At 40.7% G+C, this 19,513-nt stretch overlaps 1 protein-coding gene across 3 annotated transcripts in view; it reads right to left on the minus strand.

The window, feature by feature from the left end:
- Nucleotides 1-6,704: 6,704 nt before the first annotated feature.
- Nucleotides 6,705-19,513, minus strand: part of SP4 (Sp4 transcription factor) — a 41,579-nt gene continuing 28,770 nt past the window's right edge. For all 3 annotated transcript variants that reach the window (XM_059728937.1, XM_014603236.3, XM_014603237.3), the window contains exons 4-6: nucleotides 12,113-12,344; nucleotides 11,687-11,886; nucleotides 6,705-10,679 (exon numbers count right to left, since the gene is read on the minus strand). In XM_059728937.1, the coding sequence (XP_059584920.1) occupies nucleotides 10,432-10,679; nucleotides 11,687-11,886; nucleotides 12,113-12,344 (680 nt within the window). In that variant the 3' untranslated portion in view covers nucleotides 6,705-10,431. The remainder of the gene's footprint in view (nucleotides 10,680-11,686; nucleotides 11,887-12,112; nucleotides 12,345-19,513) is intronic.

Consider the following 19,513-nt stretch of genomic DNA (forward strand, 5'->3'; position numbering starts at 1 on the left):
GAAGCCCCCATGACTGCCCTGCCTAGCTCCATCCCCCACCCATCCCCAGCCTCCTGCCACTTAAAAAAAAAAGCCCCACACTCACCAGATGCAACAGTGGTGATCAGGGCCTCTGAGGGCCCATGGCAGAGCCCCTCTGCACAGCACAGGCCAATGCAGGGCAGCGGAAATCCCCTCCCCCCCGCCCCATCTGGCTCCCATGCTGCAGAGTGCTGCATGCGGTCTGGGAGCTGGGATTGAGCGCTGCTGGGCTCTGGCTGACAGGTGGAGCCGTTCCAGCTCCCAGATAGCACACGGTGCCATTGAGGCATGCTGCACCCATGTAATGTGATAGCTGCCGCACGGATGCCCGGTGAGGGGGGGTGATCCTTGCTGCTCCTTATTACCCTGCGCTATACGGGGGGATCTGCCACAAGTCCCCAGAGGCCCTGATCGCTGCTGTCTGAGCTGGTGAGTGCGGGGCTTTTAAACAAAAAAAGCCCCGCACTCACTGGATCTGGCAGTGGTCTCTGGGAGATCATGGCAGAGCCCCCCCCCCCCCCCCGCAGCGTGGAGTAGCAGTAATCGCCCTGCCCACCCTCACCCTCCTGCCGCCTGGCACCTGCATGGCTGCTGCCTCATGGTGCAGGAACAGCATGGCTTGGCAGGACACCGCATGATGTCCCGAAGCTGGGGCATCTCCACCTGTCAGCTGAAGCCCAGCAGCACTCAGCCCCAGAGGCCCCAGACAGAATGCGGTGCCCCGCTGAGCCGCACTGCACCTGCATTGTGGGGCAGCTGCCATGCAGAAGGGGGCTGATCCCTGATGCCCCCCACTGCCCTGCGCTGCATGGGGGCCTCTGCCACGAGCCTTCAGAGGCCCTGATCCCCGCTGCTGCAGCCGGTGAGTGTGAGGCTTTCTAAGTGCCAGAAGGCTTGGCTGGGCAGGGGATGGGGTCGAGCCGGGCAGCCATGGGGGTTTCTCCTTTGGTTTTCCCCACCAGGGGATAGGAGGCACAGCCAGAGGAGCCATGAGAGAACCTGCAGCCACCCGGCTGTACCTGCCTCTTCCCGGCCAATCAAAATCTCCAAATCTCTCTGAATCTCTTCTGAATAGATTCAGAGGCTTCTGGTTTGAGTCAGACCTTTTAATGGATCTTCTAATTTGATTTGGCTACTCAGCCGCTGAATCAGGCTGAATCTTCTCTGAACCGAATCAGCAACTGAAGCTTTGCACAGCCCTACAGTTAACATATACTAGGACTTTTGTAATAGCTTATTTACTGATTATTGGGAAGGAATCTTTCTGTAATTTAGTTTTATAGCTTGTTTGTGGAACAGTTATTAAAGCCTTTCTGTCATTAATCAAACGAGGTGTCATGTCAATCCTTAACTGCACTAAGTTAGAATCCTGATTTTGACTGCAACAAGAGCTTCAGACAGGTGTTTGTTGTTTGATGCTGCTACTTTATTCTATTAAATCATTCTCAAATCTATTTCAGTGAGTTAGTCAATGGAGCAACATATTTTGATTTTTCTGAAACTTTATATTCCTATTTTCGTGGTCCTAGTTTCCTCCTCTACGTCCTTCAGCACTGAAAACTGCAAGCATGCAGAAAGCATGACTCAAACCGTCAAAATTCACAGTAGTTTGAAAATTGAGAGATTAAAAATACAATTTTTTTTATCTGCCTTCTAATATTTAAAGTACTTATAGTCTGTACCTCCCACAACATGCATAATTATTTCAGATTCCAAACTTAACTACATAAATACAAAAATGTACACTTTCCTCATAGTGCTAAGGATTCTGCTTAACCTTCATCTTTAACAAACTCAGGGAACTGGTGGGTAGGATCCTCTGGGAGGAAAGTCTGAGCAGAAAAGGAGTCCAGGAGACCTGGCTGTACTTTTAAGGAAGCTCTCCTAAGGGTGCAGGAGCTATCTAAACCAAGGCAACAGGAGAATGAGGAGTACAACAGTTTAGATAGACAACACAACACACTCTCAAATAAGTTGAAACTCAAAAAAGAATCCTATAAAAATGAAAACTTGGTCATACTACTAGGAAAGAGTATCATATGGATATGCAGGGAGAAAATTAGGAAGGCCAAAGCACAGTTTGAAATGCAGCTGAGAAGGGACATAAAGGGTATTCAATACATAGGGATTTCAATACAAGTATGTGAAAAGTAAGAGGAAAACTAGAGAAACCATAGATCCTTAAGGAATGTAGAAAGCAATCTAGTTAAGGATCATGAAAAAAGACTGAAGTATTTAATTTCTTCTTTACTTTGGTCCTCAAAATAGGGGCAGCAAGTTGGTAGTGCCAGATAGGATGCGTCCTGAAAGAACTGGTGAGAGAATTTCAGAGCCACTGGCTATCAGAACTTGTGAAGGTCAGGTAAAGTCCCAGTTGACTTGAAAAGGGCAAATACAGTGCCCCTTTTATGAAACAGGAGGAGAATTACAGACCAGTCTGACCTGTATACCTGGAAAGTTCATGGAGCAGGGTCCTCAAGGAATCCATTGCAAAGCACCTAGAGGAGAACAAAGGTGATCAGAAACAGTCAGCATTGTCTTATTGACATGACCATTCTACCTGTTGCTGGCTTTCTGGCCTTTATGCCTCCAACATATGAGTATGGTGAGATTCACTTCATCATCATCAACATGGATTCATCAAGAGCAAGTCATGCCTGATCAACCTGTATGATAAGGTGACAGGCTCTGTGGATGGGGGGAGAGCAGCATATAAAATATACCTTGACTTTTAGCAATGCTTTGATGCTGTCTTTCACAACATTCTCATTAACAAGCTAAGGAAATACAGACTTGAACAGAGGTGCTCAACCTTTTCCCCCCCTGCAGGCCAGATGGGCAGTGCCTGGTCTAACCGTGCACTGGATGGTGGTTTTGATCCAGTGCCCGAGGCTGGCACATGTAGCCACGGGGGGCGGGGGGGAACGACAGGCCCAGCTTCACTGGGGAGAAGACAGTATGGCCTGGCCTTGCAAAGGAAAAGTGGGTGTGACCCAGCCATAACTTGGCCATGCAAGGAGAAGGTGGTGTGGCTTGACCCTAGCCTGGCCCTGCGGGAGGAAAGGGAGAGTAGCCCACCCTCACAGGCTGGCCTTAGACAGCAGCAGAGGAAATTTAGGTTGGAGACTGGAAGACACTTTGAGCTATGAGAATGTTCAAACTTTGGAACAGGTTACCTAAAGAAACTGTGCAAACTCCATCTTTGGAAGTTTTCAAAAGCAGGTCTGACAGACTGGACTGGGATGGCTTAGTCAGGGATGAACCTGCATTGAGTAGAGGGTTGGACTAGATGACCTTGTGAGGTCTCTCCCAGCCCTGCTTTCCTATGATCTGCTAACCTCTTAGAATGAGAGCGGTGGGCTTTCTACTTCATCCTCTACTTTTGTCATCCGTCAGCATCTTACCAAACTCTTCCTACCCTTCCTATGTTCCAATCACATTCTCCTTCTACCCTCCTTCAGTCTCCAGTTCTACTACATACTATATTTTCTTGCATATAACATACCCTAAAAATAAAATATACACCTTATATTTGAAAGGCAGAATGAAGGGGAAAAAGAGTAAGTAGCTAAGTAGTTTTATTCCGCATAAAACAATGCTGATTTTAAATTTCACTTGTGCCTCGTAAGGCAAAAACTGTTCTTACTCTATTTTACACATATACACACTACAATTTCCAGCAGCTGTTTTTTTTTAAAGCAGGTATGTAATGTGTGCAATAAAATATGGTATTCCATTTCCACATTTGTTACTGCTTAAATGCTCTTTTATCCTCCATCCTATTACAAGTTAATCCTTTCTTCCTGAAAACTACCATCCCCTCTATTTTGTTAACATAGTATTCGGAGAACAAAACTTCTCTGGGATCAGATTTGTTTTACTCCCATTATATACAATGGAAAATAGGGATCATCTTAATTTCATCCTCAGTTGCCAAAGCTACAAAGAAATAAAACCACAATCATAAGCCTTCTCTTGGAGCTTGACCTTTCCCTTTAACAAACTACCTCTACAAATACTAGTAAGTATGGTTATTAGGAGAGGCTAAAGAAAGTGATGGAAACCTGGTACTCCTTTGGGGCAGACATAAGGTTATGATTTGTGGCCAGTGTTAATTATCGCCATGCTAAAGAGCATGGATGAATGAAGAACTCATGTACTCTTAGGTGGCTTAGGAGAGTCAATCCCAGCATCTTCAACAAAAAAAAAATCGTCTGTTGATTTCTTAATTCTTTTGGTTGTTTATACACATGCTCGGGGGGGGAGGGGAGGGGCGGGCAGGCTGAGGGCGCTTTAATTAGAGTGGCTCCAAGAGGTTCTCGTGTATCAGTGTCCCTACGCTTGAAAATGATTGCAGGGGTGCTTTAACCAAAGCTTGTCTAATGAGCTTTAGTTAAAAGCACCCCCGCCACCATGTTTAAGTACAAGCTTAGTTAAAATGCCACTGCTGCCATTTTTAAGTGCAGGAATGCTGATACATGAGACATTGGAGTCTGCTGGAGCACGGTAATTACTTTGATTTTTTAAGCAGGGATGTGCATTGTACAAGACGGATACAGACCTGGCATGAAATACAGTAGTTCGTTAAAAAAAATCTACCATCAATTTCACACACAAACTCTTCTCTATTGCGTTATATTTAATTCTGTTTTTACAGGATGCTGTTTTAAATATATGTCAGCAATGTTTTAAATATATATATCAGCAACAAAAGATCACGCTACCGAGGCCAAATTTCTATGAGGGCCCAACTGAAAGACTTCGGTAAAAACTTAAAAGGTAAATCAAATAAAGCTATATAAGAAAACCCCGAAGACATAAGATGCACCTTTAGGTAACATTTCATACCAACTTTTTGAAAAAAAAGCCCCTAGATTTATAGTTCATTTTGAAGTATAACCCTAATTCTGTTAGCAAGTATTCCATAATACAGAGAGATGAAATGGAGCCTGCACTAAACTCAAAGAGGCTTCCTCAAATGATGCAGTACTCTGGCCTAAAAAGGAACACCCAAGAAGTGGTTTGTGCTGTAGCCAGGATATACAAAATGACCTACCTTTGCAGTACCTCTTAACAGGGCAGAACCAGCGGATAAGGAAAACAGGATTTTTCACAGCATGCTCTTTCTACTAACAACAGTGCCCATCTGGCACCTAAGACACTTTGAAATCCTGTTGAAGCTAGTAGGCTGCATTTTTCCTTGGTATAAAATTTAGCTCATAGTAATAATGTGGAGTTCAAGCTACAGAGAATGGGAGCAGGCTCAAGGAAAAAAAAAGAGCTTTGAACTGTTGCACAAGTACAGAATGCAGCCTTGGCAACTGCCAAACTTACCCAATATCCCCAGCCTCCTCATTTTGGTCCAAAAATGGTTCCCTTCTAAAGGAAAGTCAAAAGATTACCATGCCTTAATCATAATGAGAGAACACAAAATTCTGAGTAAGACAGAGAGAATTGTTGTACACATTTTTGGAGGCAACTAGCTGTGAATGATGGCTAAAAAAAGAAGGTATGTTCACATGTAAGATAATGGAACTTACTTTCAACAATCGCCATCTATATTAATTGGGGGAAACTTGTAAGTTGCTTGCTCTGGAGTCATTTCGGAATGGATATTTTTGAACTTGGTTAAAAAGAAAAGACAAAAAAACCCCACTACAACAATGTTGGTGGAATTATTTGAAATACCAATTCCACTACACAACAGATGTTCTTGGATATCATAGCCAATGTAAGTCTATAAATAAGCTACGAAGCTTAAATTCAGAGAGCAGGTATCTTTTGCCATCTGTTTTATAATTCTTAACTCACTTCTCCCGATGGCAAATCCCTTCCATTGTATAACAGGTAAATGGAGCCATATATCCTGCTGTGCTGGTGGGACCACCCAACATTCTTGACGTGGTTTATCCAACGTGTGTCCTTTAACTGTGGGACCAACCCAGACCCTTGTGCAACTTAAAAAAAGCGTAGAAGAAATTCCATTTGGAATTATATTTTATATTGGACAAAGTAATCAGTGTTAGAAGGGAAGCATATTAAGCCATACACACACAAGGGGAATGAATGAAAGTATGAACATTTATCTTTAACATCCTAATTAGTTGAAGGTTTGCACTGTATTTTCATTTATATTTCCCTATACTACAGTGATGGATCAGAGAGGATTTCATTCGTCTCAACAAACAGTTGAAACAGCAAAGACCAACCATTAGCTGTAAATGGCTAACAAACAACAGATATTCCAGTACCGCTCTTAAGATGTTTTCGTTTGAAAATGTTGTAATATAGGATTAACAACAGGTTGGTAGAACTACTCCTCTTAGTTTTAATGGTGATACACCTTGCCTTGCATCTAATCAAATATGAAGATATAGTCAATTAATAATGCAGCTTTTAGGTGGGTATCAGAGAAAAGAGCCTGTTCTATATTTTACACAAAATTTGCAAGTCAATCAACTTCTCTGTATTTGTTTCTTTGTCTGTAAAATGGATATAAAACTACTTTATGTCCATCACAGGACTGCTGGGCCATTGAACAATAAACTACTTAAAGCTCTTTGAAAGAAGGCTTTGCAGAAATAAAAAAAAAATCCATCATATTTTACCAACCCAACATCATTTTTGGTGTTAAAGTTACCCATCTAATTTTTCTTACAGAAACAATCTTTTTGTTCATCTGAAACAGTTGAAACATTTTATTTTTATTTTCCACACTCACTTTTAAAAAATTGCAACTTTTGTTTTAGGACTAAAGTTTTTAAGATATGACTGGAGGAAAAGAAAATATTTTCTTTGTGCCAAGGCATAACTATAACTTCTGTTCTCAAGAGCTGAACAGGCATGATAGAATTCATGTTGAATTGGAATCTGCTGTTTTAATTCCCTGCTGGGAGTCTGCCAGTTGGGGAACGCTGACCAGCAAGTACAGGTCTTAATTACATGAATCCAGAAGCCGCTGCCAATGTTTCTCCATTGAGAAGCATTTGCTTTCTACTGTCCTTCTTGATGAGTAAATTATCATTTAAACATAATTTGTTACTGCTTCATATTATAAGTAATTAAATGAAGAATCATTTTAAACTCAGGGGAATTTTAATAGGTTACTTGCAAAATGTTATTGCAGGCAACTTGTACATGATTTTAGTTCCAAATCTACCAAAATTATACAAAGCAGCATTGTAAAAATATCAAATGAATGCCTTAGAGGCTTTGCTGGCAGAATTAATTTCTAAATTCTAGAATGTGGGCAACGTTTCTGTTATTTTTTTTGTTTTTTCATTTTTTTAGGAAAAAATTTACAAGTGAAATATTACTACAAAACTTTTTATAAGGAATTTTTGCAAAACATTTACATTTTTACCATCAACTATTTCTCTGTTTCAAAATCATTTTGTAGATTTAATACCCTATGCTGCACATCAATTTATGCAGGATGACAATTTAGTGACATGCATAAAAAAAAAAACACCACAAGGCATTAAAATGAGGACTTAAATACAAATATTGTTGCAATAAAACAGTTATAAAATTGAAAAATAGGACCTAAACATCATGCTTACCTAAGTTGGACAAATTAACTTTTTCTCCTAGATTACACACTTTTATTACTGCTCTCGTGAAAGAATGTGATAAATAATGACTTAACACCAATTTCTAACGTAATTGGCAACACATACACAAACCTAACCAAAGAAGTATACTGTAAGGGGAAAAGAACCCAAAAAACCCCTATTCTAACACTGGAGTTCTACCATGATAAATACACTTTGCACTGATAATTACAATAAAAGCAAGATTTTATAACGGTGGCAAAGGGAATGAACAGTGAAATGCCATTAAACAAGATACTACTGCACATCTGTGCCCTATTACTTACAACAGCTATATTCCACTGAGTCAAATAAAGGACATTGAAATTTACGATCCTTCTAAGACAGAAAAGTGGACTCAGAATGGTATGCAGAACAGACTGTCAAAGTGTTTCTAATTCCAGCGGTAAAATGTGCACCTGCTAGCACAAGTTAATGTACTTTAGATGCTATGAAGCCAACCAGATTTAGATTTTGATACATTTGTAATAGGGACCCATAGTAGATTAAAAATGACTTCAGTTTCTATCTGCATACATAAGTATGCATGGAAAAATTAAATATGAAATGGTTGGGCAGAATGCTCATATCTTCAGTTTACAAAAATTGTTAACTTCTAGGAAACATGATTATAACATTAGGAAAGGTTTTCTTTGCATAAAGAAATTCATAGCACTGATTGTGAAGCATAATGATAAAATATATATTTGACGTTTCAATTCCTATAAAACAAAATTAACAATTAGCACTACCTAATATTCACCTGTATTAAACGTGACATGTAATTGATTCTGATGTTTGAAATCCAGACACATCAGTTAAGTAATTTAAATAAAATATACAAAAAGAATGTACAAAACCCAACTAAAATTTAAAGACTTTGTTACAAGTCTACAAAAGCTTTAAGAAATTTGAAGTTTATAACCACAGTGTAAAATTGTTTTTCTTTAAATCTCAAAGCTTTTTATGTAAACTGAAAGTATAAAAGACCTTCAGCTTATTATTTCGCTACAAAGGGCTGGCCTAAAGTGTACACAGTGTAAACAATGCTTGGTATTTCTCTTCCTTCAAAAATACATGAAACACCACAAGATTGATAAAGTATTCAGATGAGAAGTATTTGTTTTCTGAGGGAATGCAAAAGGTATCTGTTACGGGTGTCATACAAACAGTTACCAAATAAACCATCTTTAAATATGCAGGAAAAAAGTTATCCTTCTTGCACTGTACTTCGTTTTAGTTACATCAAAAATATTTTGGTGTATACATTAAAAAAAAAGTTGGTCATGTGATACTCTTTCCAAAGACTAACTTTGTAAAATATTACATTTATGCTTATGGTTACTAATCCAAAATCCTGAGCATGAAATATTTGGCCATCTTTCCTCTTTATTTGCTCTAGCATTTTCACACATAAAATGCACAGGTGTATTATTTCTTCTACATTTATGTTTTACTAACTTGACAGATCTGAAAAGATTATCTTATCCTTTAAATTAACTGCTGTGTGATAAAAAAGATAACTACACTCCCTGCCTCAGTCTCTCCCCCAAGTTTGCCTTGTGGTTAAAGACTCAAACATACTAGTTATATCAGAAAAGGTTTGATGAGCGATATATATTCCTTCCCAGCCTATCCATCTATCATTGGAAAAAAAAATAAAGGTGACTAATTTTTAGGGGGAAAAGAAAGAGAATAGATTTACTTACAATTTTTTTTTTTTTTTGGTTAAAATGTGATAATTGATCCTTTTCTTTGGCTATTAAGTCAAAGTATAAAGAATTCAACACATTAAACCATAATATAACCACTAATATTTACAGGAGGAAGAAACTGAAGAATGAGTTAAAACACTCATCAAACAATTCTTTGTCTAACTTATTTCCAAGTATTTTAATAAAAATTTAAATATGTAAAATTATGAACCTTTGAGACTAAGTTAACTAAGGGTCAGAAATGATGCAACATACAATGAATACTAAAATCTGATACACAATTGCCATATTCTATTATCCTACATAGAGATAATTTTGGTAAAATCTTATGTTAATATATTTCTATGGTTTCATCTTTTCTACTGTTTACATTATTTCTAAATAATCTTTAACTCTCCAAAAGAAAGAAAGCAATGCGAGTTCACTGATTGTCATTTATGCACACTACCATAATGTAGTGGTCAACATCATCTGAGGTGCTCCTCAGATGCACTTGGCAGCATACCTGTCAGCTGTTGTTTGAATAATTTCTGAACTTGAGAAAAGACGGCCAAAATCAACTTACATGTTACAGACCTAAGCAAACAAATAAAATCTTTCCATTACCAATCAATTCTTATGCAGTTTTGTTGTGCCTGATGGGAAAGGACATTCCCATGAAAGTATCATAAATTCAGATTAAAAACCAAGTGCCTTCAAAATGGCAATAATCCTAACCAAGAACCACCCTGTCTTATATTGATATTTTTTGTCTTTATAAACACATTAAACACACAATGCTAAAATAGAGGGGGGAATTTCATTTAAAATCATTACATGATATACATCCATATAACTAAAAAAGTACAGTTACAGTATAGAAGTAATATTCCCCCATCTGTTTGTCCAGTATGTCAATTTGCGCTGTTTGTATTTTTGAAAATTTTGTCTTGTTGCACCAGTGTACACTTCTCATGCTGACCCTCCAATTTGGAATACTTACAGAAGTCAAGACTGAAAACATGATTTTTCCTGCTCTGTAATCCACTTTACCAGCCCACTTCCATATCTTGAAAGGTATGTAAACTTAAGTGCAGCACTAGGTGGCTCTATAAATGCTCTTTTCAGAATTCTTCCATACTTGTAGAAACATTAGGCGTTGCTGGGTTTGAATCTTGAGAAATGGCTGCAACTGCGACTATTCTTGGGGAGCCAAGGACCTCAGTAACTGAAGAGTCCAGTTCTCCCGAGGTAACAATAGCAAGAGCTGTTCCACCACCTTTCTTGTTCTGATGAGTTTTGACGTGTTTGGAGAGATGGTCACTTCGCATAAACCTTTTAGAACACTCTGGACACTCAAATCTCTTTTCACCTGATTTAGAAAAAGAACAAAAATAAGTAAAAAAGAATGACTATTCAGAGCGTTTAATTTCTTTTACTTACTCAAACATTTTTTTCCATTCAACATTTTAAAAAATATATGTTGTATGCATCATAAATTGTAACATGGATGACAATGGTCAATCTAGCCCAGTATTCTGTCCCAGAGACTTGCAAGTAGCAGGTGTTTTAGAGGAAGAGTACATGAGCTAGGCATGTCTGGAGTGATTCATCCCATCACACCTTCCCTAGCATCAACCATCATTGGTTTAGCGGTATCAGAAGATACATATGTGATTGTACCGGTCTTTCATAAAGTTGTCTAATCCATTAAGATTCACAGGGTTCCCTTAATCATATAAAGACATTTCTAGACTGATTTAGGATAAGGATGGAATATGTCTCTTCTCTGGGCTAATGTCCTGGTCAGCTATTACTAAGTATCATATCAGCCTTCAGTATGTGAAAAATAATCCAATTTTCTTTTCTGAGCTCATCACAAACACACACAATACAACCCCCCCCAACAAACCCAATGTCCCCCCCCCCCCCCAAAAAAAAAAACCCCCAACAACAACAAAACAAAAAACAACCCAGTCAGTCCTCTTCGGAGAAGGGTAGATGAAACCAGGTGAAGCAATTTGTGGGCATTCACTCTTTTCAAGGTTTAAACAACTCCAAATGAGTAGGGATTTTTTTTAACTCAGAAAATAGCTAAAAAATTTTAGGTCATAGATGCTAGCTAATCATAACCTAAAGTTAATCTTTGTGTAAACAGAGTAACAACTTGAGTTCTGCTTAGGTTCTACACTACAGTCTCCTGTACAGGGGAAAACCAATATCCACAAATTTAAAAATGATATGACATCTTGAAATAGTACAGAGTATTTTAAATACAAAAATTCAGCACATACAAAATAATTATTTTCTTTAAAATTACCATTCATCTTTAACTATGACCATTATCCAACTACTATACCGAACAGACAGTAGACCAACCTGTGTGGGTTCTTCTATGTCTCTGAAGCTCATCACTCCTCGTAAATCTTTTTCCACAAAACATCCAATTGCATACAAACGGTCTTTCTCCAGTATGCCAACGAAGGTGTGCCCGGAGATGAGAGGTTTTCCCATAAACTTTTCCACATCCTTCAATATGGCAGATATGTTGTTTCTTTTTTCCTGGTTCATTGCTACCCCTAACGAGATCAAAAGTCAGAGTTACCTGCTTTTTCTCTAAAATATCATCATTTCACTGAGGAAAAATACAAAACTGCAAATTATGTGGATTATAATCTTCATGCTGAATAGAAGATCAGTGAGGACTTGTTTTCTTTATGTACAGACTTAAAAGTACGATAATACAAGGAAAAAAAGAACAAGGCTCCGATAAGGCATCTAAAAATTATTAATAAACTGATTTACCTTCCTTCTCCTTCCCTACAATTAGGACATGAACAGGCCACTCTTCTTAATCTCTTGCCAGGTTGCACTTCCTGGTCAGACGCTTGTTGAGCTTGCTGCAACTGCACTTGTGTGATCTGATCAGGACTAACAGCACCAATTGCTGCATTAGCAATGCCTCCTACTGCTACAGTTACAGGTGCTATTGTAGCTTGCTGTACTTTCACACCTCCATCTTGTCCTTGATGCTGACCTGTAAAATAATAATAATAAAACATCGCTGTAATTTTTACTGGTCATTTCAGCAGGGTCACAGAATTACATGAACATTTCATACAAAAAAACAAATGCTTACTGAAGGCTGGAAGAATATTAAAACTAATACTAAACCCAGTCAAGTTTACCCATATGCTCTTGATATACCACATCAGACCCATATACCAGCGGAGATGGTCCTGAGAAGTATATGGCCCTAACAGGAAATAGTAAGTGGTTGTATTGCTATTTGTTTTCTCTAAGCAGGGTGTCAAACATATGGCTCACAGAAATGTTCCATCCAGTTCTGGAAGTTAGGGGGTGTGATCTGCCACAGTATTTGGGTCATGACCACAATGGACATGGCCATTGGTGGTCATCCTTGGATTCTCACTACTGCCTGCCCCCAGACCCGTGCTGCCACCTAAACATGGCTTTGCACTGCAACCGGAATGCAGCTTCACAGCACTTGCTGCTGGCATTGTGGATCTGGCCTGAGAGAAGCCCCTTGGTTTTGATCTGGTTTAGGATGAATTTGACATCCCTGCTCTAGAGAGAAAAGATACCCATCTAGAAGGTAAGAAACAAAATATTATACAGGCATATGTTTGCAAACTTTCAATGCATTTTCGTAGAATAAATTCATAAAGTATTTTCCATTTTTAAGCTAACAACCATTGTTTTTAAAAGCTATTTTAGAAGATAAATATAGAATGGTTACCTACCTTACAGGAATCATGGTTCTTCAAAAGGCTGTAGCCAGTGTGGATCCTACTGCAGGTGTACATATAGCACATGCACAAGACCAAATATTTTTATATCTGATCTGTTCATGTGCCCTGTGCCTTCTTATGCTCAAGTAGAAAAGCAAAAAAACCTCAACCTACCCAAGTTACTATGCATCTCAAAGCCCATTAGGCTAGAGACTCTGAAAAGCGAGGATGGGAAGTGGATAATGGGACCCACTTGGCTATATCAGATTATATCACCACAAAGATCTGCATCCCACTACAGATGAGAGGCTACAGCTGGACTCAGAGATACTGTTAAATCTTAATCAAACTGAAATTGTAGTACTCTCTCTCCAAATCTGACATCAAAGCCAGGCCAGTGAGTTACTATATTTGTTACCTTACAAATACCAGTTAGCAGCAGCTTCTGATGATTTCAACTGGTGGACAGAATATGCTCAACTAACCAGGTGACAAACAGTGAAAACATGAGGAATCCACTTTACAAGCCTTTGCGATGAGAATGCTTAGCCTCTTGATGTTCAAGAAAGAAACTAAAAGACAGCCTGAAGGACTCAATCCTGGCATGGTAATACAGCACAACTTTAGAGATGTCCAAGTAATGTCATTCTTTTTTTTGCAGAATAGTGTCATTCATAATCCGATGGATTGATGAAACTACCTATTTCATCACTACTTTTTCTGTGAAATGATGTATATGGCAGGGCAGTTTAGCCATAGCAGCTTGGATCTTGATCATTCTCTGCGCTGACAGGATGCCAAGTATGAAGACTGATCTTGAAACTGGAGTAAAGCACATTTCATTTAGGATTCACAGCGTAGTTCCATGAGCCACAGGAACATGACATTAAGATCTCAGATTGAAGTCAGGTCTCCAATGAGGAGAAAGACATAAGAAAATGCCATTGTAAGAAAACTGAATGCAATTTAAACTGTTTGATATCTAGATATAGCTGCCAGGTGAACTCTAAATGCCATTCCTGCCTGCCTGTATTTTTGGAATCACAGGCTTCACTGGATTCATATAGTTTTGAATTGATCTTTCTAACGCAAGTGCAGAAGAGTAGATAAAGTAGGTCTTTTCAGTAGACATTTTCCTGTGCTGTAGCAAAAAGTCTTGTATCTGTTACAAGTACTCTCTTCAAGTACTGCTTATCCCAGACATCATGTGCCTGTGGATTTGAACATATTCCTTGTTCTGAGAAACCCCTATTTTCTCACATACAACATGCCCTGGAATAAGATATGTGCCTTATCAATGAAATGCAGAACAAAGTAAAAAAAAAGATCTGGTTCTTGTAGTAAACAGCTATGGAGCCAAGGCTGCTCACTGATCTGCTCTCTGTGGATCATGTGCAGACTTACTTTTGCCCAGAGAAGCTTAAGCAGCATAACATGCTTATAACACACACCCCAATTTCCAGCAGCTGATTTTAGGGAAAAAAGGGCTCGGTGATATATGTGAGAAAATAGAGTACTTTGTCTGGAAAGGAATATGAGGATGGCTGGACACCTGGTGAGGTCTAGAAGTAAAAACCATCTGAAATTTAGACAGTTTTTACTGCTAGACCTTATCTAAATCAATAAGGGACCAACATGATGATGATACCCTTGTCCTATCTCAGTTAGATTCTTATGTCATATATACTCAGAAATGTAAGTGAGAAAGCATGCAAGAGATCAAGATGATTGAAAGAAAATGGTTTCATAAATATTTCACTGTTGGAATGTCAGAAGTAGAATATATTTTTTACAGTGACCACTCATTGTTAGTTACATTTCAGCTCTGGATGACACAGATCTATTAATCATCAACCTCTGAAAGAAAGTCTGTAGGATGACCCCCCATGGGTATCCCTCCCCCCCCCCCCCCAAAAAAAAACCCACCACCCAAATGAACAAACAAAAACACCCCCCAAAACAAAACACCTCAGTAGCTCCCAGAGAAATAGGAAATGATCAGATACCTCCTTACCTAGTAAGAGTGCAGTCACCAATATAGTGTTCATTAAGATTGCCACAACAGAGTTCCTTAGAACAGACAGGAATGCTATACAGATCTGTAATTCCAGATCACCTCAAGGTTGTATGTCATGCATTTGGAAGGCAATTCAGATAGGCACTCCATCTGGTCTCTGCTCATCTTTAAATGTCTAGCTACCACATTCTTGCTGGACTTAACACATGATAGCGATAAATCTATTCACATGATGCTAGAATAGGATATAAAACATCTTCAGCCATAGTTGTTATAATAGCTTCCAATAAAACCAGGCAAGCCGCATCACATGTACATACACAAGGAAACATATGTTCTAGCAATCCCAGGCACAGTATATTACCATAGTGGGTCTTTTCCTTTTATACAAGGCTAGGGACAAAAGTTGCACATAAACCGGTTCAAGTGATTAGAAACTAGTTTAATCCTGTAGCAGAACAAAAGCTTAGTGCACATAAACCAGTTTCAAAATGGCTGAAATTCGTTTAAAATAAACTGGGTTGAATGCAGCATCAGACTTAACTGATATAGGTCAAACCAGTTTATGAAACTTCTGTCCTAGACCCCTTCCTGGTCCAAATTAAATCAGTCCCCCAGCATGCTTTGCAACCCTGGGCTAGACTAGGCTGTGCTACAGAGAGCAGGGTTGGGTCTACCCCTCTACTCCATAGCTGGAGTAGTGACGGCTGGCTGACAAGGAGGCAGTGGGGCCAGCCAAACTGGGGATTCAGAGCAGTCTGCAGGGGGGAGGGGAAGGAGAATGCACCCCCACCCCCCACCAAGCAAACCCTAGTTGGGGGCTGGGAGAGAGATTAAGCACCCCTTCCCCTGCTCAAACTTACTGCTGGCTGCAACTGTGGGCTACAAATCGCAGAGGCACCTGGAATCAGGAAGAGGAAGCAATGAGCAACCCTGCAGAGTCCTGGTACTATGATTCTGGACTGCAAATCCCAGAGACCTCAGGGGCAGCAGCAGAAGTGAACACAGTCCATGCTAGCTACATGCCAGACAGCTGTGCTCTAGCATCCCCCAGGCTTTTACCATGAGCCACTGCAGGCATGTGGCTGCATTTCCTGAATCAAAGGTAAATGTCTGTTCACTTCTGTTTCAATTTAATCTGTGCAGTTTAGACTAACCTGCAAAGACTGAATTGATTCAGTCTTGGGCTTTTTGACTGTCTGTACGTAGTCCAAGTGACTAAAATGACCTGAACCTGTCCTCCAGCAAGCAGACTATAATGATTTAGAGAATACATAGAGGTTCTACCCTAATCCTTCTCGGCATATGAACAGATGTTACATTTGTCTTGGGAGAGTTTTTTTCCCTGGAATCTTAGATGTACGTATCTACTGTTCCACTTCTAAAGTTGCTGGATATAAAGTACTAACACTTTCTCCTGGGGCATCCTCTTATGTCTGTAGGGTTTGATGGTTCATTCAAGGGAAGAGTCTGCATGCTACACAGCCCAATCTGGTCCTCGCTGTGGCAGAGTGGAGTGGTGTGGGCCGCAGCCCTGCCTTCTCAGGCTCCTGGAGGTTGACAGCAGGCAGGATAGCATCAATTGACAGACCAGATATGGCCTGTGAGCCATATTTTGCCCACCCTTGGTCTAGCTCCACCCTCTTCATAACCACCATTCAGGTAGCTGAAGACTGCCTTCTCTTCTCCAGACTAAATAAACCCAGTTCCCTCGAGCCTCTCCTCAGAAGTCATGTGCCCCAGCTTCCTAACCATTTTCATTGCCCTCTGCTGGACTCTCAATTTGTCTACATCCTTTTTGTAGTGAGGGGCCCATAACTGGACACAGTATTTCAGATGTGGCCTCACCAGTGCCAAACAGAGGGAAATAATCACTTCCCTTGACCTGCTGCCAACACTCCTACCAATGCAGCCCAGTATGCCATTAGCCATCTTGGCAACAAGGGCACACTGCTGGCTCATATTGAGCTTATTGTCTGCTGTAACACCCCCTCCCCCCCAAAGTTCTTTTCTGCAGAGTTACTGCTTAGCCAGTCTGTCCCCAGCCTGTACCCATGAATGGGACCGTTTCATCTTAAGTGCAAGACTTAGCACTTGTTCTTACTGAATTTCGTGAGATTTCTTTTGGTCCAATGCTCCAATTTGTCTAGCTCTCTGAATCCTAGCTCTTCTCTCCAGCATATCTACTAGCCCCCCAGCTTAGTGTCAGCTGTAAACTTTCTGAGGGCATATTCCATCCCATCTTCCAGATTGCTGATGAAGGCATTGAACAGCCTTTCCTAGTCTATGCCTTTACAGTTTTGCTCCTATGGTCAGGCTGCAGTTGGAGTACTGCGCCCAGTTCTGGGTACCACACTTCAGGAGCGATGTGGACAACATGGAGAGGGCCCAGAGAAGGGCCACTAGCATGATCAGGGGGCAGCAGGGAGAGGAGAGGCTATGGGACCTACGAGGAGAGGCTAAGGGACCTGAACCTGTTCAGCCTCCACAGGAGAAGGCTGAGGGGGGATCTAGTGGCTGTTTACAAACTAGTCAGGGGGGACCAGCAGGCATTGGGGAAGTCCCTGTTCCCCCGAGCGCTACCAGGACTAGACTAGAAATAATGGTCACAAGCTGGCAGAGGGTAGATTCAGGATAGACATCAGGAGGCACTACTTCACTGTCAGGGCGGCTAGGATCTTGAACCAACTTCCAAGAGAAGTGGTGCTGGCTCCTACCCTGAGGGTCTTTAAGAGGAGGCTGGATGAACACTTTGCCGGAGATGTCTGACCCCAGTACTCTTTCCTGCCATGGCAGGGGGTTGGACTTGATGATCTGCTCAGGTCCCTTCCGACCCTACCAACTATGAAACTGTGAAACAAAACTGGCCCCAGGACTGACTCTTGGGGCACTCCACTTGATACCGGCAACCAACTAGACATTGAGCCATTGAGTACTAGCCTTTGAGCCTGATGATCCAGCCAGTTTTCTATCTACCTTGCAGTCCATTTATCCATCCCATGTTTCCTCAGTCTTCCTGGCTAGAATGTTGTGGGAGTGTATCAAAAGCCTTGCTAAAGTCAAGGTACATCACATCCACTGCTCTCCCAGCATCCATCAAGCTAGTCATTTAGTCGTAAAAGGCAATCAGGTTGGTCAGGCATGACTTGCTCTTGGTGGTGATTAGGAACAATTGGCATGGATTCACCACCTCCTCGCAGTGCTTAGAAATGGATTCCTCGAGGACCTGCTCCATGATTTTTCCAGGGACTGAGATAAAGCTAAACAGTCTGTAGTTCCCTAGAACCTCCTCCTTCCCTTTCTTAAAAGATGGAACTATATTTGCTCCTTTCCAGTCATCTAGGACCTCACCATGAGTTTTTAAAGACAACAGCCAGCAGCTCTGCAATCACATCGGCCAAATCTCTCAGCACCCTTGGGTCTATCGCATCCGGTCCCATAGACCTGTACATGTCTAACTTTTCTAAATAGTCCCTAATCTGGTCTTTCAGTACTGAGGGCTGCTCACCTTCTCCCCAAACTTTGCTGCCCGGTGCAGTAGTCTAGGAGCTGACCTTGCCTGTAAAGACCGAGGTAAAAAGGCACTGAGTACTTCAGCCTTTTTCTCATCATCTGTTTCTAGGCTTCCTCCCCCATTCAGTAAGGGACTCACACTTTCCCTGATCTTGTTACCAACATACTTTTAGAAACCCTTCATACCCCTTGCTAACTGAAATTCCAATTGCACTTTGGCCTTCCCGATTTCATCCCTGCATGCCTGAGCAACACTCTTATATTCCTCCCTAGTTTTGTCCGAGTTTCCACTTCTTGCTGCATTGTCATTAATATCTTATACAGTGGCTTATGTTTTCACTCTCTGGGTTTAACAGTCCCTCATTTATAGGGAAATAAATATGCAAGGGCCATAACCAGAAAAACAAACAACAACTACGATTTTTCTGGAGATGATCAATCTCTCAAATCTCAAGGGTTAAGGAGCTCTTGAAATTGTTGAATACCAGTGTTTGTAGCTTTACACCATGATCTCAATCTTATGGGTTTCATGGAATATGAAGTCTCATAAGAAAAGATATCAGAGAAAGATCTCTCTTCCTCCCAAATAGAGGTAACTGTCTCCTCAAGGCCTACAAAGTGAAAGCCAGTTACATTAGCAAAACTGGCACACAGGGAAAGACAGAAATATCTTTCTAAGTGCCATCAATGGATTGGTATTGTTGGTGCTCACAGATGTCTCAGTGCTGGGTATAGCTCTAGTACAGTTCATGTCTGTCCCCCCAGTTCTTGGGATCAGTGCTAGTGGAGGTGCCTTTAATACTGAGCTCTGTAGTGAAGAAATCTGCTACTTTACATCCTGTACCTTCCCATCAGTCTTTAAGGCCATGCGAGATACAAAAGACTTGTCCTCTGATGCTTTATTTGAAGACACCATGCTCTTCA

This window comes from Alligator mississippiensis, chromosome 5, assembly GCF_030867095.1.
Source record: "Alligator mississippiensis isolate rAllMis1 chromosome 5, rAllMis1, whole genome shotgun sequence".
Taxonomy (NCBI): domain Eukaryota; kingdom Metazoa; phylum Chordata; order Crocodylia; family Alligatoridae; genus Alligator; species Alligator mississippiensis.